General features: G+C 37.5%; 1 protein-coding gene across 5 annotated transcripts in view; it reads right to left on the reverse strand.

Moving 5' to 3' along the window:
* Positions 1–1,855: 1,855 nt before the first annotated feature.
* Positions 1,856–22,184, reverse strand: part of C1galt1 (core 1 synthase, glycoprotein-N-acetylgalactosamine 3-beta-galactosyltransferase 1) — a 44,524-nt gene continuing 24,195 nt past the window's right edge. For all 5 annotated transcript variants that reach the window (XM_029557233.1, XM_017794896.2, XM_029557232.1 and 2 more), the window contains 3 exons: positions 13,497–13,732; positions 8,162–8,829; positions 1,856–3,641 (listed from right to left, as the gene is read on the reverse strand). In XM_029557233.1, coding sequence (XP_029413093.1) covers positions 3,438–3,641; positions 8,162–8,829; positions 13,497–13,716 — 1,092 coding nt within the window. In that variant the 5' untranslated portion in view covers positions 13,717–13,732 and the 3' untranslated portion in view covers positions 1,856–3,437. The remainder of the gene's footprint in view (positions 3,642–8,161; positions 8,830–13,496; positions 13,733–22,184) is intronic.

Here is a 22,184-nt window from a genome sequence, read left to right on the forward strand (position 1 = left end):
TATGCCTTGAAGACCACACTAAAATCATTTACTCAAAGGACAAAGATCTTAACCTAAATGTTAAAGTATCATGGTCATGAAATCTTAAAAGTTTAAATATGCTCTAATGCACGGAACTTTTTGCTTCATTTTATCATAGGATAATCAAATGATTTTTGAAAGTGATGAAATTTAAGTTGATGGTATGAATTAGCAGAAAATACTCTCAGTATTATAAAGTAGTATTTTGCTCTTTCTATTGAAAAATTTTAACAAGTGAACATGTTTATGACATTCATTTATCTATGCTTTTCATGAATTCATTATGTGTATCAGTACTTACTGAACCCTTCCTGCTCAATATGAAATGACTAGCCCTGGAGAATTACAGGTTTTTGAGGGCCCTAATAGTCACTGTGGAGAACTAAAGACTTGCCAAAACCAATGACCCACTGACCCTCTGAATTACCTTTACAGTATTTTACTTTTAACATAGAGTACACCGATTTAAAGCATGCATCAAGTCTTTGAAAAATGCCTCTCAAATGCCTTTCTTGTGGGGCAGAAATCCTGAGTGAGTTCCAAAGACTATTTGTACCAAAATCATGTAGGTAAATAGGCAATGGTTTTCAACATAGGATGAGTAAGATTCACCTGCAGGGCTTATTTAAACCAAACTGCTAGTCTCTATCCTGGAGTTGATGATTTAGAAGGTCTGGACTGGGGCCCAAAAAGGGCTGCAAGCTGACAAGTTCCCAGTATTGCTCTTTCAACAACTTCACTAGAGGGTGTCTGGTAAGACACATACTCCTGGGCTCCATGCTAAAATCAGAACTTCTGGGCTTGGGGTCTTGAAGACTGTCATCTGAACAAACTCCAAGCAAGAGTATGAGAATCACAATTTAACAGTCACTCTAACAATTTAGTTGGCTAACTGGACTATTATTGGCTAACAATACTAGATGTCATGTATCATACATACATATATGAAAAGGAATTATGCTAAATGACTAACCCTAAGGTTGGCATGATACATACAACACACAGGTTTTAAGTATAAATTCCAGCCCTCTTACTAGCTTTGTAACAGTGAAAATGTTACTTGAATTCTGAGCCGGTTTCCTCATCTACAATATGGAAATCACACCTAATTTGTAAGGATTAACACAAATGTACACAGAATACTTGTAGTACCTGGTATTCAGTAGGCACTAGATGAATACTAGCTATTATAAGTATTTCCTTCAGTGTCTGATTTGATCATTTTATTCATTTAAATCAAATTACTCAGACTCTAAGGTAACAGAATAAAACCTTATTTTTATTGCTCCCTATTCTGGGCCAGTGTTCTAAGAACCATGCATGTGTATTCATCATTTATGTAATCCTCATTAAACTCCTGTGAGGTAGGTAATATCCTTATCTCTATAGATGAGGAAATTGAGGCACAGAAAAATTTAATTGTTCAAGGTTTCAAAAACAGATGATGGAGCAAGAACTTAAAACCCAGGCTGCCTGATTTGGACAGTGCAAGATTCATTGCAGCATTCTTCTATGCATAAATGTTAAGTTTTTTGGATGTTTATGATGAAGCATTTATACTTCCAAGAAGCATAAGCATACTTGGAGCACAGAAAAATCTACATCCCAACCACAGTAAAGAGCTGTTCAAAGCACAGAATGAATGCTTTGAATTTTGGTAGAAGACATCACCATGGAAACAACTCAAACCAACGCAGTAGGGAAAACTGGATTGTCTTGTCTTTTCATTACGTGGACGGAGTAATTCATAATTAGCCACCGAAATGAACAGACTTTCAAATAATGTCATCTAAAGGGGTCATGGTTTTGGCACAATAAATTTAGTATAGTCATGTAAAATTAGCATAAAAGTAAATCATATTCAACATTAATAATTTCATGAAAAAAATCAGTAAATTACTGTTTTCATCCAATATTGCTGAGTTTAAAAAAAGCAACTTAAAAACTTTTAATCTTTCCATAAATTCTTTAAATGGAGAGTCACTGAAGTTAGAACGATACATTTGTGATTTTAATTGATTTATTTATGTGTATCTTTGTTTTGCCTGCATGTATGTAAGTACACCATGTACATGCAGTGCCCACAGAGACCAGGAGAGGGCACTGGATCCCTTAGAACTGGAGTTACAAATTGTTAGTCATCATGTGGGTGCTGGGAACCAAACCTGGGTCCTTTGCAAGAGCAGTTAATGCTCTTAACCAATGGATCATCTTTCCAGCCTCATGAATGTGTTTTTGATGGCAGTCTTGAATGGGTATTCTGCTTTGTTAGAATTATCCATTAACAAGACAATTATCCCATAGTAAGTTGGCATGAAACAGTTGTTACTTATAAAATAAGTAGTATTTTAGTTTGTTTAAGCATTCAGTTGCTACAGTTTAATTCTGGACAAAACTTGCATTAAAAATATTTTGCCAGTCTTAACAGCCATATCAGACATAAAAACGAATTTTGAAAGTGCTTTAAACAAGCTATGAAAGGCACAAACAAGTCTCATTAACAGGATGAGAATAAAAGGAACAGTAATTATGTAGTTGGAAAGAGTTCTAAATAATCGATTAAAAATGCCATTTAGTAATTCCTGAGAGTGGCAATGATATAAGAAAAGCATGCCCAGATAGCATTAAATTTAATATTTATTAGTTACCCATAAGTAACAATGGGTGAATTTGGGAACAAAATATTTTAAAATGCGTGTTTTACAGAATGTTGCCAATGCTTTGAATAAATAAACATTAATAGTGGAGAATGGTATTTAAGAGTCAAACATTTAGAAAACAGACAATAGAGATTTGACACAAGATTAATTAGAGCTAAATATATAATGTAGCCAAGGTCCACGGTAATTTCGAAGTGTGGTTTTATTAGTGCACTCAGAGTTAAGTGCCATTCTTACTCTACCTTCTTCTTGGAGAAATACTGCCAATTATAAATAATCACAGAAAAATTTTCATTAGACAATTAGGAGGCTGGTGGTTTGTTTTTTAATCATACTACAAATGAGTTTATAAACACTGAGCAACAATATTCTAAAATTTTCTTTAAGGCAGATCTGTTTAGTATTGTGTTACTAACATGGTGCAGTACAGTTTCAGCAAATTTAACTGTTTTAATTTTGAAGTGATTAATACATGTGTTCAGGAACAGGAAACAAAATCTTTTCCAGTTCTTCTACCTGTCACCATTTTAAAAACAAATTCTACATACATATTTATATATTACTGTATCAAAACACATTTTAATAGACTTCACAGCTCATTAAAAGCTTCAGTTTATAGTCATTCATTTGAAAGCTTTCTGTATGGAATGTTCACTTAGAATGGGCAAGTCACTGGGATTTGAGGCTTCTTCAGAAATGTAGGAGTCCTTCAGTGCAGTGCTTGACATTCCATCTCAGCTTGTTCATACTCTGCTTTCAAGGGTTGCCTAATTTTACTTTTGCATCTTCGTTTTTGTTTGCCTGATTTATATCTTTTAGTATACTCTCAGGTAAGTCAGGTTTGTATCTATATACATAACCATATGGACGAAGATGATAAATGAGGTATTCTAATTCATACATAGTTGTAGAATCAACATAGTGAAAAGAAACTGCGAAATCTGAACAGCAACCAGGACCCTAAAAATGTAATGGAAACAGGCATTGTTAATAAGCAGCACATTCATGTACATTATTCACATATTTGAAGAACACACCAGTTTTGAAAGAACTAAAGCATCAAAGCTGAAGGGGGAAAGCAGAGGTACGGAATTTATTAGACTTGGTTAAGAAGAAGAAAAAAAATCAGTCCTTATAATTTAAAACCAAGCACGAAATTGTGTAAGTATTTTGAAGTAAACCCATACTTTCTTACACTTTTTAGTGTTGAACCAAATAAAATTCTTAAGATTTCCTCAAATGAAAAGGGACTCTAACAATAGGCTTTATTTGTTCAACTTTTATACTTTGTCTACATCATTTTCTTACTGTAATTTTATACTTGGCTCAATGTCAATAAAGCTTTGCCCATTATGTGTCTATAACTGAATACTTAATCAGTCAACCTAACATGTATTTAAGAGAGGAAATCTCAAGACAAATCTACATTTGAATCTAAAATTTGACTAGTATTTGACCTTGGGCAACTTACTAAATCTGAGCTTCAATTTCCCTATCTGCAAAAGATAGTTATTTAAGGGAAATAGTGTATGTAAGATGCTTGTGGCTATCCTTATAATAAACGCTCAGTAAATGTTACCTAGCATTGATAAAATAATGAAATCCAAATGGCCTCAGGTAAAATGGTCAGATTTATAATTTGTTCAATCGCATCTTAATAGATCTTTATGAGGACTAGTGTTAAGAACAGGTTTAAAACAAAACAAAAACTTAAAACAATAAACAAGCAAAGAAAAAGGAACAAGAAAGAAGGGGGCGGGGAATGGACAAATTAACAGACATGAGGCCCGTCTAGGGTTAGGATTACTATCAGGAGAATAATTCATTCAAGTGACCCTAAAAAACTTAGATTCTATCAGATGTTTTGGCAAGGACAGAGGGAAATAGGCTGACAAGCTCAGAGCGAACATTCCGTAAGTCATGTTTCGAAGTATGTGGCTTACTGTATAGTACAAATGAGCAAGATGCTGTCCACTGCATTTTCCTTGCCTCTCTTGGAACTGTCCTTTGGAACAAATCTTGGCTGTGGATTCTTGAATAACCATGCAGATACTGGAAAATTATCTGGTGGCTATTCCTTACAACTTTAGTGAACAGCAGAAGAGAAACAAATTGAAAGCCAAGCATGATAATATATGCTTGTAATTCTAGCACTTAGAAGGCTGAGGCAGGAGGACGGTGAATACAAGGCAGGCCTGGGCTATATATAGGGAGACCAAGTCTCACAAAAAGCAACAACAAAAAATCCAAATACGAAAAAGTAACCAGACAAGTCAATTATGTTATTTAAATCAGCTGTCTAACATATACATGAGTTATGTCATACAGTTTGAAATTTTCTAGTATCTACATTAAAAAATAAAATGGGTAAAATTAAATATAATTAAACTGAAAAAATGTATTATATGGTTTCAGTATGCAACAAGTATTCAAAATATTAATGAAACCATTCCTTATTTGTGCAGAGTCCTGTATTTCTAGCACTTCACAGCAACCTGTAGCTGGTGCCACTTGCGCACTCCCCAGCTCACAGCAAACTAACTGCTTACTGGAGCCAGTTCTTTGTTCGTAGTTGTTGATCTTCTCTAGAGTCATTTTTTAAAAAAGAAGAATTAGAATACTAAAGATACTGGTTATTTGATATATACTTAATGTCAACATTTAGGCTAATTTTTAAGGTTTCCAAAAACTGAAAAAGTATTTAAAAATTATAGTAAAATAAAAACACCTCTATACTATGCTTTTTCAAACTGTTTCAAAGACAACTAACACGCTTAGTTTTCTTTTGACAATTTTACATCCCTCCAATATTGTAATTTTTTATTCTGTAAAGACAACAAACATACTTAGTTTTTCTTCTTTTGATGACAATTTTACATACCTCCAATATTATTTTTTATTTTTATTTTTTTGTTTACTGGATAGTAGCTAGGATGTATTATTCTTAAGCATTATAAGCAGTAAAAGACAATAAAAAATGCTATGATTACTGGAAAGAAAAAAAAAAGCCAGTTCCTTGAACATGATTATGAGTTATCCAAAAATTTCAAGTAAGAAATCATCAGAAAGAAACAATTTCACAACAGTCAGATTTAAAAGTTACTTTAACAAGTTCTCACAAAGCACTGCAGATAACAGCAGGATGGTGCAAGCACTTGTTCAGCATGTGTGAGGCCCTAGGTTTAAACTTCCCAATACCACAGGAAAAAAAGTTTTTATATATGTCAGTAAGAAAGTATAAGGGTTAATTTTTAAAGCCCAAGTAAGACAGTAATAAAAATAGTAAATGCATAGGGTAATATTTAAGATATAAAGATCTGAGGAAACTGAAAAACTTTACTAAGGGTTCTAAAAGGTAACAAAGAAAAATTGTTGGGCAAAATGTATCTCACTAAATCAACCAGTTTATATATAAGGAAAAAGACATGACAGTTGCCACTGAGAAAGAAAAAGAGGTACAACACACTCTTGTTAATGGCTTAGAAAACATTGTAAAGGTACAAAATTAAATATGGTGCTGGGTCAGAGACAAAAAGAGAGCCATGACACGGGACTGAAACCCCAGATGTAGATCTTCCTAGTACTGCTGTGGTATGCAGTGAAGGTGGCACACATTGATTTTTTTACTCCAATGACAGATAGCTATTTTAATATACATGCTCTGCCCTTTCTTTTGGCACAGAGTTAGTTAAATTATGGAGAGGAACTCAGGAACAGTACAATGGCAATACGAACTTTCAGTCACAATGGTTTGCAACTGCCTGGACTATTCCAAAGCCAGGGAGGTTAGTTAACTTTCCTGTTAACTACTATTAAATGTAGTAGTATGAAGTCAGCTATGATGTATGTATAAATAAGAATGCAAAATACTGACAGCGGAGGTTAGTGGTGATTTGTCTCAAGGTTCCTTTGAAAGCAGGTTAGTATAAAGGTTGGGCCAAATTCTACACTACGATTTCTTAACTTTGGCACAACTGATATTTTGTGCCAGATCATCTTTGTTAGCTATTCTGTGCATTGTAGGATGGTAAGTGGGAAAGCACTCACTAGATGCCAAGAGCTACTTCCTACTGGAAACAATCGAATGTTTCCAGACCAAATGTCCCCTGTGGGGCAAAATTAGCGCTAGTTGAAAACCACTGTTCTAGAGGATGATTTGAAAAGCACTGACTCAGACTGGTGCCATGGAATATATTGTTAATGTTAGGGCCAAAGAAAAGGTGGCCTAAAAATATAAAGATTTGCCTAAAGGCATTATTAATCAATAACAGAGCCTTAAAAGCTAGGTTTTCTGTTCCTAGCCATTTATTAGTTATTCACTGTAAGAATGCTTCTAAGTAAAAAACTTGGAGAAAACCTATATGCCAATAAGCAAGAAAATGGTAAATTATGGCATATTCATACATTAAATTACCACAAAGCAAGTTAAACTAGCTATATTAATGTATGAAAATGGAAATTTGCAGAAAGATGTATATGATATAATTCTGTAAACATTCTATAAAACTACTGTATAGATTTATGTAGGAAAATATAAAAACATATAGGTAATGAGTAATATTTAATTCATGATAGTTTAATTTATGGAAAGGAGATAAGGACTGGAAGAGCACGCAGGCCTCATCTGTTTCAAACACATTTTATTTTTGAAAACATCTGAGGTAAATGTGCTAATAGACATATTTGGTAAATCTAGATGGTGAGTACAAAGTATATTATTCTTAATAAACCTGAGGTGTATACAGATCTGAGATAATTCATAAAAACAATGTAATTTAGATACAATTCTGAGAAATACACTAAGATATCAACCCAGAGCCAAAGCTTATTATTAAACACTACACTGTTATTACAAGTAAATGATACTCATAGATCACATCCATTTTAAGAATTAGGAAACTAAAGCTCAGAGATTAGCCAAATTCTGTACAACAAGATCATCCAACTACAAGTAGAAGAATAGGATTTGAATCCAGGTCTTTCTAAATGTCATTTTTTTTTCTTTTCTGATGACTATAAGGTTCTTTATTCCCTAGCCTCACCAGGGTTTTGTTCAGTCACATCCTTCATCACTCAAATCACAATAGTCCACCAGCTTTGGGTCACTGTCTCCTTAGTTGGTTTTCTTTAGAACACTTTCCACTACCTAAAGACACATCTTTGAAAGTGTGCCTATTTATTTCGTATCTCCTTACGCAGAATGTAAGATTCTTGAAAACTGGAACTTGACTGTATTACTTCTATGTGCTCAGTGCCTGGCACGTAGCACTATCAACAGCTAGCTGTTGAGGGACTGGCTGGGCCTCTGTTCTATGCTTATCTGCTTTGTTATATTCCCAGTCTATACATTTAAAAAGTTCAAGTTACTGGTACTAAAGACACATACAAATATACACATATTAACTAGTCTGGGTTTTTTTTTTTTTTCCAAGTCAACAACAGTCAATCCTAAGCATTTATATAGTAACTTGTAGACTTACCTCTACAGTAGGATAATAGTTATAATTCCAGTACCAAAAGGTTTTAGGTAGATAACCTTTGATTAAGTGGTGTTCTGGTACAAAAGGATGAAAAGTTTCTTTTCCTGTGGGATCTCTGGAATCTCCAGCTTCTACATTCGTGATTTCCATGCATCTTCCCAGTGCTAAGTCTTCGATGGAGGAACTATGTGTGCATTTCTTTGTTTTAAATGCATCAACAAATCTCTTCAAGGCTTCTTTGCTCAGTACATACCCTGCTCCTCCACTCATGTACCCCTGCTTCACATAGGGCTTAAATCTTCTGCCAAAGTAAATGGGCTGTTCAGGGTTATACTTGGATAGAAGCCATCTCAGGTTGTCCAGTATGACATAGGTGTCATCATCTGCTTTCATAAACCAATCAGCATCTTCTAAATAATGGTCATGAACATATTGAAAAGCTTTAATTGTTTTCCAGTATAGCTGCTCTCTGCCTTCTTTGGTTTTCAATCCCACAGCAGGGAAGTCTTTATTTTCTTCTGAACTCATAAATAATACTTTATTACAACGCTGGGCCCATGTAGCTTTGACATGTTTGGCCTTTTTCTCTAGATTTTGAGGGCCTGTCATAACCCAACAAAGAATTTTAACTTTCTGATAGAGGCTCTCAGCGATGTCTGTGTTCTCATCTAGTAAAAAAAAAATTTTAAGAAGTATTTTAACAGATATAAAATTCAAATAAAACAGAACCAAAGAAATCATTTTCTTAATTCCCAAGACTCTATTTACCCCTCTACTATTAGTGACTTAGAGAAAAAGTCAATCTAACATGAACTGACATTCTAATTCATTGGTTTTATGTCAATCTTACCAAGAACACTCAATCTGTCACTAGGTCCTAAATGCTCACTCCTTAAACTGACTGAAAGCATCAACACCTAGTAATTCATTAGAAGTCAGTATCTCAGGTGTTACCCCACATCTAGTGATTCATAGTCATGGTAAATACCACTTTAAATAATCTCTCTTTGCTACTTCATAATATAAAGACAGGAGCAGCACATTCACAGAAATTTCTCATTCCTGTGAATGAACTTCAAAGGGACAGAAAAGAGGAGGTGCCAGGGTACTTTCCAAACAAAACATGCTGCTGAGTGAAGTTCCTTTTTGAAGTTCAACTTTAGGAACTGTAGCCCTGGCTGGCCTCAATCTCACAAGAGATCTGTCTGTCTCTGCCCCCAGAGTGCTGGGATTAAAGGCCTGAGCCACCATGCCACGCTACACTGTATACTGATCATATCCATTCACCATCACCTCTCTCCAAATACTCCTAGTGCCCCTGACTTTCTCCCTCCCAACTTCATGTCCTCTTTTCTTTTTTATTAACAGTAACCCCTGAGTCCAATTAGTGCTGCCCACATCCACAGGGGTGTGTGGCCAGAGATTAGGGTTTTTAAAATAATCTGTGGTAAAGGGCCAATCTTTATTAAAGTATAGCCCTTTAACATTTAGAAATAAACATGATAAAAAGGAATCATTAGAAAACTACAAGCTTAAGAATATATAAGTTCTACAGTTTTATATTTTTATATCTAGACAAAAATCACTCTGTCAAATTAGCTATAAATATTTCTAACTGCTTTATTCCTGATTTCAATACTTATTTAGTTGTAGACCAGTATGAATCCATAAACCACACTGAACAGCAAAGCTCCGGGTATATTCCTAAGAAAGTAAACCTTTACAGTTAAGGTCAAGGGGTGGGTTACAGCCTTGGTCCTTGTGCTGGACAGCTTTAGTTGTCAATTTAACACACCTAGGTAGAGGGATCTCAATTGGGGAATTGCCTCCATTGGACTGGCCACTGTCTTAAGGGGTGTTTTCTTGATTTCAGAGTGATGTGTGAGGGCAGGATCCTGCCCACTGTGGGCAGTACCACTCCTGGGCAGGTTGTTCTGTACTGTCTAAGAAAGCAGGCTGACCATGGGCCAAGGGAGCAAGCCAATAAGCAGCATTCCTCCATGGCCTGTGCTTCAGCTCCTGTCTCCAGGTTCCTGCCCTGAGTTCCTACCTTGGGCTCCCTCAGTGATGAACTGTGACATGAGAGATGTACGCCAAATAACACCCCACCCCCAAACTTGGTATTAGTCAGAGTATTTTTGTCACAGCAATGGAGAAACAAACTAGAACATTCCTGTAAAAAAACTAACAATATAGGCATATTGGTATCCAATTGACAGAATAGATGAAAAGGCTTGGTGGGTCATGAAAATATTAGCATGCGCAGGATCCTGCCCACTGTGGGCAGTACCACTCCTGGGCAGGTTGTTCTGTACTGTCTAAGAAAGCAGGCTGACCATGGGCCAAGGGAGCAAGCCAATAAGCAGCATTCCTCCATGGCCTGTGCTTCAGCTCCTGTCTCCAGGTTCCTGCCCTGAGTTCCTACCTTGGGCTCCCTCAGTGATGAACTGTGACATGAGAGATGTACGCCAAATAACACCCCACCCCCAAACTTGGTATTAGTCAGAGTATTTTTGTCACAGCAATGGAGAAACAAACTAGAACATTCCTGTAAAAAAACTAACAATATAGGCATATTGGTATCCAATTGACAGAATAGATGAAAAGGCTTGGTGGGTCATGAAAATATTAGCATGCCACTGAATATCAATGAGTTCAGCTCAGAAAAAGAGTAGGCAACTCTCCAGTCGTCAGTTAGAAAACATTCAATGCGCATGCTCTGCTATATGGACAGAGAAAATGGTACATGTAGGAATCCTCCTCCAGTCTCACTTAGGACAAGTCGCCCCACTGCTGGGATCTAGATGGCCTCTCACTCTTCCATGTATTACTTTGTACCAGTCATGTGCAAGCACAGGAGGTGGAAATGTGAACAAGACACATTTCCTACTCTGTGGAATTCAGTTTAGCAGGAGCTTCACAAGCAAACCAGTAATTGTTGCATAGTAAGAAATGCAGCAACTGAAATATATATATATATATGGTTCAGTGTGCTACGGGAAAAGAAAGCAGGGACTGTTAAATGACAGCAATGACATAAGCACTTGGGTAGAACAGAGAAGGGAAAAATAAAGTGGAACTAGAAAAGAAGAATTGATTCAGGAAATACAGGTCTTCAGTAATACTGAAAGAGCACAAAAGGCAAGGTGAAATTTAGATGAATGAAGGTATGTGGGTACAGTTGAAGGTCTGACTTGGGGAAAGTGTACTAAGAGACCTTAGGATATGATAAATGAAGTAGAACTGTTGGAATTCAGTGACAACTGATAACTGTTACGTAAAGGAAACTATGTACCACAGTTTAATAGTTCCCAGCTTGGGCAGATGGTAATTACTATACAAAATAAGAAACAGGAGGAAGATAGCTTTGGGAATGGGGCAAAGTTCAATGTATAGATTATGAAGGTTAGATGAGCAAACTTTCAGCATAACCCACACACTGTGGCCCATGAGGTGAACAAATGTTTATCAAATACATACGCGTATAGTAAGGCCTAGCACAAATGCCTGGTAATTCAGGAGCCCAGCTCCAGGGGATCATCTGAAGGCATAGAACTGTGCTACAGAACAAGTACACAATAACCAAATTTCTCTATAACATACAGCACTACTCAGAGTTGAATCACTGTCACATAAACAATTTCCAGTGTTATATATGTGCTTTCAGGAGATAAAACTCAACCAGGTTGAAGCCTACCCTTCACTTCACGAGAGGTCAGGAGAAGTAATTTACTACTGGAATGAAATGAGAAACAACTCTTAACTGGAGGGGTCCTCTCCACTATGCAATTCCAATATTTTCAAGCTATCTGTACTCTACTCTGCCAAATAAATCAGTTTCTGTTGGGGACCCCTGTTTGTGAAGTAGTAGTCTCTCCATGTCCGGACAGCCCATGGGCTCGGTTTCATATGTAGAAGACTCCTTTTCATCAGGGTCCCTCCCCGGCATCTTCCTGCCTCGTCTTTGAAAGTAGCCGCCACAGAAACATGACCGCCGGCTCTGGAAATGCCAGGTTTTCCTGTGTGATTTTTCTGGCAGTCTAGCAGCCTGGCAGGAGCCCACTTCCATATGTAAATAGGGTATCCCACAAAGTGCCTATCAGCTAAAGCTTTTACCACTACCCCCACGGTATAAAATGTCCTGGTTTTCTCTCAATATTGGAGCTGGATCACTAGGAGCTAGGAGCTGAAACACTGAGACTTGGAGCCGAGCTGAGTCACTGAATAAAGAGCTGTAACATGGATTAAGCTGAGTCCTGTGTCTCACTGCCTATGATCCAGTCTCTCCGGTGGCGATATCCTTCCGTCATCGACTCACGGAAACCTAGCTTTAGCTGCCTCGTACCTCTCCTCGTGACCCGGCAGCTGACGGTCCCGAACTTAGAGAGAGAGTACACGGGTGAAATTAGGGCGGAACTCGGCCGGGCAAGCCCCGGTAGCAGAAGCCTCAGAGGACGCAGAGAAGCAGCAGAGAAGCAGAGAGCCAGCAGCGAGCAGCAGAAGCGCCCGCCGGGCCAGAAGCGCCCGCGGGGCCCGCCGCCTTTCCAGGTGTGCGCCGGGGACTTGCGCCACGCTAGTGCGAGACCTTCCGCACCTCAGCGGCGGACAGCGACGTGGTGAGCGACCAAACCCGCCGCCTCTCCAGGTGTGCGCAGGGGGCCGGCGCCACGAGATCCCTGCGCACCCCATAAGTTTCTTGTATTGTGTTAATAACATTTCCCAATGTCTAGAACTGGGTTAAAGATAAACTCAGGAATGGATAAAAATTAAAATGTCAAGAGTTGACGACATCATACAAAGCTAAAGGACAAAAACTTGGAAGAAAACTGTTTGAGGGGCCCATAGAAGACTCTACTGAAAGCTGTTATAGGGCTAAGTAGCCAGGAGAAAGTGACATAATTATAACATACCCTTACTTTCTTTACTTCCAGAGCTCTTTGACTCTTAAAAGGAAAAAAAAAAATTACTGATAAAAAATGTGAACAGATTTATAATAGATACCTTAATTAAGTTTCTGTATGAAATGAGGGCAAAACAAAAACCAAACAGATATAAACCATGAAACAAAAACTGGTCGTAAGGAAAAATTTACCAAACTAATGCCTTTCTCCATGTCATGGCTTCTAAATCATTTCTATTTAAAAATAATTAAAAATCACTAGCTTCTTAAATAATTCTGGGGTGAAGCAATTTCCTTCTGTAGCAAATTGAAAATCATCTTAATATCTGAAATGCAGAGCTCAATTTAGTCAACAGGTAGAGACAACAATGTAACGGGATTCATATAACTAACTTTTCCAGCACTTAAATTTTTCATAAGTGAAACAAGCTATACCTTTATGTTGGCTAGAATCTGCATTGAAATCCATTTGTCCTTCTAGATGATTCTGTCCATTATCATCTGAATGTCTAGCATGAGGATCATTATGAAGAATCTTAGGCTGAGTGTCACCCTGTTCTCCCAACAAAATACTAAATAGTTGAGAACATAGAAAGAATCCTATTGCTGATCCACAGAGGAAGGTTAAAAAATTCAGCCAAGATTTAGAGGCCATTTCCTGAAGTGTATTTCTGTAAAAGAATACAAAATTAAAAAAAAATTAATTAGTAGCTTGTTATAAAGTTATAAAGCAATAGATATTTAACAGGACAATTCTGGGGTTGAGTTATCATGGAACATTAATTCCTTCCATACAGGAAAACATTTCTAATAACATTTAACTTTTCCTTATCTATGACTTTATTCCTTTGTTTGCTCCTATAAACAGCTCTTTTTGGACAATTCAATAAATGAGCAATAGGTAGAATCATCACTGCTGGTGAGGAACCTGGGCCAATGTCAATATCTGCAGACAAAATCTCCTACTCTTCCTACCAGAATCCTTCATGAACCCAAGCTTGTTTGCCATGATCTTTTTCATTCTTGGCCATCAACTCTGGCCTTTGCTTTTGTAGCAATCATCACTTACTCTATTCTTCAGTCTAGAAGCTAGCAAATTATAGAGAATTAGAAAAACTGCTTCAGGCTTTGTGAGCCACATACTGTCTCTATTCCATCTTGTTCTTTAAAAAATGTAAAAGCCATTTAGCCTGGGGTGGGTGGGGAGTGGCTAGAGCCAGCAAAGTTCTGGGACAGGGCTCTGCTTTTGCAACAGGGTTTTCTATATAGCCAGGATTAGCCTAGAACTCGCTCTGCAGCCAGTCTGGCCTTGAACTCAAAAAGATTCACTTGCTTCCAGAGTGGTGAGACGATGGGGGTGCACCAAATTTGTGCCCATTCCTTTGTATATTGACTGTGGCTACTTTTGTACTCCAATTCCGAGTTGTACAGTTTCAACAGAAGTAATAATGTCCCAAAAGTTTACCTACTCCAATACCTCAGCTTCATAACACTGTTTAATATAGCCTCTCCCTGCTCACCGTCTTTCACTATTAACACACTGCACTGCAAAGTCCTAGATGGCATCATCTCTATTGCAACAGGATTAACTAAACTGCCTAGAACATAGTGGGGGCTCAAAGAATGCCTGCTAAACTACACAACCAAAAATTCCCCTTTTAAGGGTTTGATAACAGTTACTACATGGTAAAGTTATAAATTCCTATGAGAGTGGTCTTAAGTAATTTCTCTGGGGGGAGGGGGGAAACAAAATAACAAAAAACCCTGCTAAGCATCTATCACATGCTAGGTACTATCCATACATAATTTGTTTCCATTCTCACTATTCTTAAATTTTTTAAAAGCAGGGATGGAGAGATGGCTCAGCAGTCAAGAGCACTCTGCTGTGCAGTCATGAGGATCAGAGTCCAGACACCAGCACCCATGTAACAAGCTAGGCATCCTGCAAATGCCTGTAACTCCAGCTCCATGACATCAGATGATTTCTGACCTCTACATGTGCAATCACATACACACACACCCTTATACTCACACAGACACAGGCATACCCAAACATAAATGTTTTTAAAAAGAAAATTTATAGTTAACAGACAATTCAGACTTTTTCATCATTATTTAAGCAATATAGTGTAACTATTTACACTGTATTAGGCATTATAAATAATCTAATAACTCAAAGTGTATGGGATGATGTGTTATATATGAGTATTTTCCATGTTAGCATGATCACCAAGCACAGACTGCACTCAGATCTGTCTAATTAATGGAAGTCAGTGTTCTTCCCCTTGTATTCCTCACTCTCCAAACAGTTACCACTGACAGGGAGGACAAGGCTGTACTGAATCAAGGAGATGAGCCCAAAACCCTGTATTCTGTTAAAACAAAATACAAAAACCAATAATCAATACTATCACAACACAAATAAAAGTTTCACATGATTGTGTTTACAGAATGGTTAACTACATTCCTTTAGATTAGCCATCATTAACCAAGTAAAATGAGAAAAAGTGAACAAAGTATAAAAGACTACCAGAAGAAGCCAGTAAAATACCAAGACGTGGTACTATTCAGACAAGAGGAAGGAAAGAGCAGACAGGAGAGGTGAGCCAGGCATCTGGCACAGCCCTACTTGGGACAATTACAGTTGTTCCTTGTTACCAGTACGGATTGGTTCCAGGATGCCTAAGGAATTCCGCAGTCCACAGAAGGTTGAGGCCTTTATGCAAAATGGAAAAGCCCTTGCATATAGCAAATTCTCCTGTATATGTTCAGCATATCTAGATGACCTATAACATCTACTGCAATGTAGATGCTACAGAAAGTTGTACTGCATTGCTTAGAAATAATGACAAGAAAAAGTCTATGTTCAGTATATATACATTGCTTCCCCAATATTTTCAGTTCATAGTTGGCTCAATTCATGATGTAAAACCTATGAAAGTGGATGGCTGGCTGCATGATTCCGAAAGAAAACAGTTGAGACACAATGAAGCTGAGCAAAACTCAAAGTTCAGACTTTCTAGAAGAAGTATGAGAAAACATCTCTGGATGTTTCATAATCTTTTTCTAATTTTAAAATATTCTGTGAGGCTGGAGAGATGGCTGGGTAGTTAAGAACACATACTGCTCTTGCAGAGGATCTGAGTTCAGTTCCCAGCATCCAAGTTGGACAGTTCACAACTGCCTGTAACAGTGGCTTCAGGGGATCTGACATTCTCTTCCGACCTCTTCAGGTATACATATGCATGTGTGAGTATGCACAAACACATGCACACACATCTTTTAAAAAATACTGTCTGGGCTATAAGGCTCAGACTTCCCAGCTGGCTAGTAGGGACCTGCACTTCCTTGTCCCATCACCTCTCCTTACCATGCAGGCCTGTCTGAGACTATCTGACAGTGCTTGATTTGGCCTCTGGAGTGAGCTGCCCAAATCCCATCATGCCCATTCCCCTGCTTTGGAACCATCTGCAGTCTCTCTCATGGCTGTGGGGCTCAGATTTCTTTGCTGAGTAGTAGGGACCTGCACTTCCTTGTCCAATCACCTCTCCTTGGACTTTGGCCCTATTCCTCTGAGGCTACTGAAGTGTGCTTAACTAGCCAGGGCAGCTTCACCTTCCTGGATCCATCTGGTCCCTCCAATATAAAATCAAAAGAGAGAACCTGAAGTCTAGACCAACTAACCTTCATAACCAATCAGAAAGCAATCAAGCTATGTAAGTAATAAAAAAAGAGAATCAAACGTCAACTCAACAGAGGCAGGCTCAAGTTTCATACCAGAATCACAAGCAACAAAAGAAATCCACTTGCCAAACCACAACAAAAACAATAACATGAAAAACCAAAATAGTATGTCTCCACCCAACACAACTAGCCCTATAGAAAATTCAGGCTGAAAAGAAAAGGAAGTAAAAAATTCAGTAAGCCAATTTGAAACAACAGGAGAAAGCCGCACTAAAAGAATGAATGAAATGGAAAACAGAATATCAAGACTAAACTATAAAGATGAAGAATTGAACTACTCAAGCAAAATTTAAAAATAAATAAAAACACAGGAATGAAATATGCAGGAAATGTGGGAAAAATTCCCATACCATGAAAAGACCAAATTTATGTATCATAAACATAGAAGAAGAATCCCAGGTAAATGTCATTGACCACATCTTCAACAGGATTATAGAAGAACATTTCCCTAAATTAAGGAAAGACATACCCACAGAGGTACAAGAAGCACACAGAACACCAAATAGAACCCAGAAAAGAAACTCCCCAAGGCATATCATAGAAAAGACACTAAATGTACAGAATAAAGAGCATGCTGAAAGCTTCAAGAGAAAAGACAACAAGTCACATATAAAGGAAAACCCATGAAAATTGCAGCTGACTTTTCAATGCAAACTATGAAAGTCAGAAGCGCCTGGACGAAAAGTATATCAAGTTCTAAATGATTATACATGCCAAACCAAAATACTTTATCCAGAAAAACTGTCTATTATAATTGAAGAGGAAAGAGAAATTGTCCATGACACGAATAGGCTCAAAGAATTCATGTGTCCACCAAACAAACGTTATAGGGAATACTTGAAGCAATACAAAGGACTAAAGAAAGGATCAACTATACCCAAGAAGCAACAGAAAGCAAATAAAAGGTATAATTGTGGAAACACAAAATTGGACCAAGAATGCAAACAGGGGCTGGAGAGATGGCTCTGTAGTTAAGAGCACTGACTGCTCTTGTAGAGGACCTGGGTTTGATTCCCTGCACACACATGGTGGCTAACAACCATTTGTAATTGCAGTTCCAGGAAATCCAATGCCTTCTTCTGAACTCCATGGGCAGTGCATGACATGGGTATACTTATACACATGCAGGTAATACACTCATGCTCATAAAAAATTGTAAAATATATTTTAAGAAATTTTAAAAAATGCAAACAATTAAAATGACAGTAACCAATACACATCTTTCAATAATAACTTAAATATCAATGGCTTCAACTCCCCAGTCAAAAGACACAGGGTAGTAGACTGGATGGATTAAGAAACAAAACCCATCATTTTGTCATCTGGAAGAAACTCATCTCACCTTCAAGGATAGGCACTACCTTAGGGTGAAAGGATGGAAAAAAATATTTCAAGCAAATGGCACAAAGAAGCAAGCAGGTGTTGCAATTCTAATATCTGACAAAATAGACTTCAAATTAAAACAGAGGGTTACTTAATTCTGATCAAAGGAACAAATGACCAAGATGATATTACAATCATGAGCATATCTGTGCAAACTCCGGTGTGCTCAATTTCATAAAAATAGTACTACAGTATATTAAGACACAGATTAACCCCAACTCAATAGCAGTAGGTGACTTCAATATCCCATTATCGCCAATAGAAAGGTCAACTGGACAAAACAGACATCTGAATTAAATGATAGCATACACCAAATGGACCTAACAGACGTTTACCAAATATTCAACCTAAGCACCAAAGAATACACTTTCTATTAAGCAGCCCATGCAAGTTTCTCTAAAGGGAACAAAACAAACCTCAACAAATGGAAAAATATTTAAATATTTCCATGTATTCTATCAGACCACAACACAACAAAGCTTAAAATCAACAGCAAAAGAAGCTCTAGTAACTACACAAACTCAAGGAGATTAGACAATACACTCCTGAATGATGAATGGGTCAAAGAAGAAATTAAGAAGCAAAAGTATTCCTAGAACTAAATGAAAATGAAAATATAACACAACAAAACCTCTGGGACACTTTAAAAGCAGTCCTAGGAGGGAAGTTTCTATTTCTAGCTCTAAGTGCCTACATTGGAAAAAAAAATGACTTAACCATACAACTCAAGATTCAGGAAAAGCAAAAACAAATGAAACCCAAACCCAGCAAACAAGGAGAAATAACACAAATCAGAGCAAAAGTGTATGTTTTTATAGTAGAGGAATCCCACTCAAACTAGCTAACAGCCCATGGAAAGAAGATGATACAGAGACCCAAAAAATTGAGTGCCTTGCCACAATGGTTCAAGGAAGATCATCCCACACCTTCCACCCCTTCCAAGGCTCAGGGACTTTTGCAGAAGAGGTTGGTGGAAAGAATGTAAAAGCCAGAGGAAAGGGTGGAGTGTTAACCAGGTATGTCCTCCAACCACTATGCCAGCAAGCTATAGTCACACCTCCTTCCCACTCTCATCAAGATGAGGGAGTCAGTTATCTGTCCCATCCAATCAGTCGACCTTAGCTGCGTGTGGGGGGAGGGGCAAAGACTATATAAGCTGAGAACAATAAGAGGCACCTCTAACAATTTTGTGTGGCTATTGGGAGGTCACAGGATCTGTATTTGAGTGTGGACTTTACGGCATAGCCGTAAATGTCAGGTGCCCATTCTTCTGTAAATAAATCACTACCCTATGCTCTGTTAAAAATTAAATTAAATTAAATTAAAAAATCAGAGCAAAAATAAATGAAATAGAAACAAAACAATACAAAGAATCAATGAATCTAAGAGCTGGGTTTTTTAAACAAAGAAGATAAGACCCTTGCCGTAATTTACCAAAAGAAAGCAAATCCAAATCAACAAAAATCAAAGAAAAGGGAAACAGTACAACAGACAGTAAAAATATCCGGAATATAAAAAGGGAATACTTTAAAAACATATAATCTATTAAATTTGAAAACCTAAAAGAAATGAATAAATTTCTAAATTCACGGAAACCACCAAACCTAAACCAAGAAACCAAAAGCTTAAACAGACCCATAACAAATAACAAAATTGAAAGAGTAATACAAAACCTTCCAACTGAAAAGCCCAGGCCCAGATGAATTCACAGTAGAATTCTACCAGACATTTAAAGAAGATATATAACCAATACTACTTAAATTATTCAAAAAGATAAAAGGTGTCTGGGAGTTCTCCCTGTTTCTATGAAGCCAGTATTACTCTAATTCCCAGACCAGGTAAAGACGCAACAAAAAAAGAAAACTATAGGCCCACATCCTTAATGAACACAGATTCAAAAATTCTCAATAAAATATTTGGTAACTGCATAAAGACACACATCAAAAAGATCGTCCACCATGATCAAGTTGGCTTTATTCCAGAAATGCAGGGATGGTTCAACATACTAAGTTAATAAATGTAATAAATCATATGGTCATCTCAACAGATACAGAAAAAGCCTTTGATAAAAATCTAACATACATGCATTCATGTTAAAGGTCCTGTGGTAGTTTGAATGAAAATGTCCCTCATAGGCTCCAAGTGTTTGGACATTTTGTCCCCAGATGATGGTGCTGTTTTAGAAGGTTTTAGAAGGTGTGGCTATCCTGGAAGAAGCACATCCCTGGTGTGGGGGGGGCAGCTTAGAGTTCTTAAGCCTTGCTGGATCTCCAGTCACTCTCTTGCTTCCTGTGCCTGCGTGATGATGTGAGAGCTTGGCTTCTCCTGCTCCTGCTCCAGCCACCTCCAACCACCATACCTCCCTGCCATGACAGACTGTAATTCTCCTGGAATCGTAAGTGCAAACAAACTCTTCCTTCTATCACAGCAACAGAAAAGTGACTAATACAAGTCCTAAAGGAGACTGGACTGGAAGGAACATACCTCAACAAAATTAAAGCTATGTACAACGAAGCCACAGCCAACATCATTCTAAATGGAGAAAAACTCGAAGCATTCCCATTAAAATCAGAAACCAGACAAGGCTATGCACTATCTTCACTCCTGTTCAAAATAGTGCTTGAAACTCTTGCTAGAGCAATAACACGAGAAGGAAATTAAAGGGGTATCCATTGGAGAAGTAAAATTATCCCTATTTACAGATAATACATTATACATAAGCGATCACACAAATTCCACCAGAAAACTAGAAATGATCAACACTTTGAGCACAGTGGCAGATTACAAAATCAATTAACAAAAATCAGTAGCCTTTCCATATACCAAGAGCAAACAATCAGATAAAGAGTTCATGGAAATTCTCCCATTTACAATAGCCTCAAAAAAATACATAGGAATAAATCTGACCAAAGACATTTAAAAATCTTTAAAATTAAAAATTTAAATCTTTGAAGATATTAAGGAAGATACCAGGAAAAGACCTCCTGTGCTCATGAATTGGTAAAATTAATATTGTGAAAATGACATCCTACTGAAAATAATCTATAGGGTCAATGCAATGCCAATCAAAATTCCTTTGACATTCTTCACAGAATTAGAAAAAAACTATGCTAAAATTCATATAGAATCACAAAAGACTCCAGATAGCCAAAGCAATCCTGAGCACAAAGAGCAGTGCTGGGGGAGATTATCATATTGGATCTCAAACTGTACTACAGAGATAGAGTCATAAAAACAGCATGGCACTGGCACAAAAACAGACACATAGATCAATGGAACATAACTGAAGAGCCAAACATGAGTGCATGCAATTTCATCCACCTGGTATTTGACAAAGGTGCCCAGAACAGACACTGGAGAAAAGACAGCAACATCAACAAATGGTGCTGGCACAACTTATCTCCACCTGGTCAGTTACTCCTCCCACCCAGTCCTCCCTTAGCTGCATGTGAGGGGAGGGGAAAAGGATTTATAAGCCGAAAACACCAAGAGGGACCCCTCTCACCATTTTGTGCAGCTGGTGGGAGGTCACAGGAGCTGTATTTAAGTGTGGAGTTTACAGCACTGCCATAAATGTGGGGTGTCCACTCTTCTGTAAATAAACTCCTACCCTATGCTCTCTAACAAATCCAATAAAGACGTTCTGTATGAACAAAAAACAAATGTATCTCCACCTGTAGAAGAATGAAATTAGACCGTTATCACCCTACACAAAAGTCAACTCCAAATGTATCAAAGACCTCAATGTGAAACCTGAAACACTAAAACTGTTAGACAAAAACATAGGCAGTATCCTACAAGATAAAGGTACAGGAAATGACTTCCTAAATTGGACATCAGTTGCTCAGGAATTAAGGTCAACAATCAGCAAGTGGGATCTCACTAAACTAAAAAGTTTCTGTGCAGCAAAAGAAACAACCAAGAAAGTGAAGAGGAAACGCAAGAGTGGAAGAAAATCCTCACCAGCTACATATCTGACATAGGATTAATTCAAAA

The sequence above is a fragment of the Nannospalax galili genome, unplaced genomic scaffold (genome assembly GCF_000622305.1).
Source record: "Nannospalax galili isolate Female #2095 unplaced genomic scaffold, S.galili_v1.0 scaffold187, whole genome shotgun sequence".
NCBI classification, from domain to species: domain Eukaryota; kingdom Metazoa; phylum Chordata; class Mammalia; order Rodentia; family Spalacidae; genus Nannospalax; species Nannospalax galili.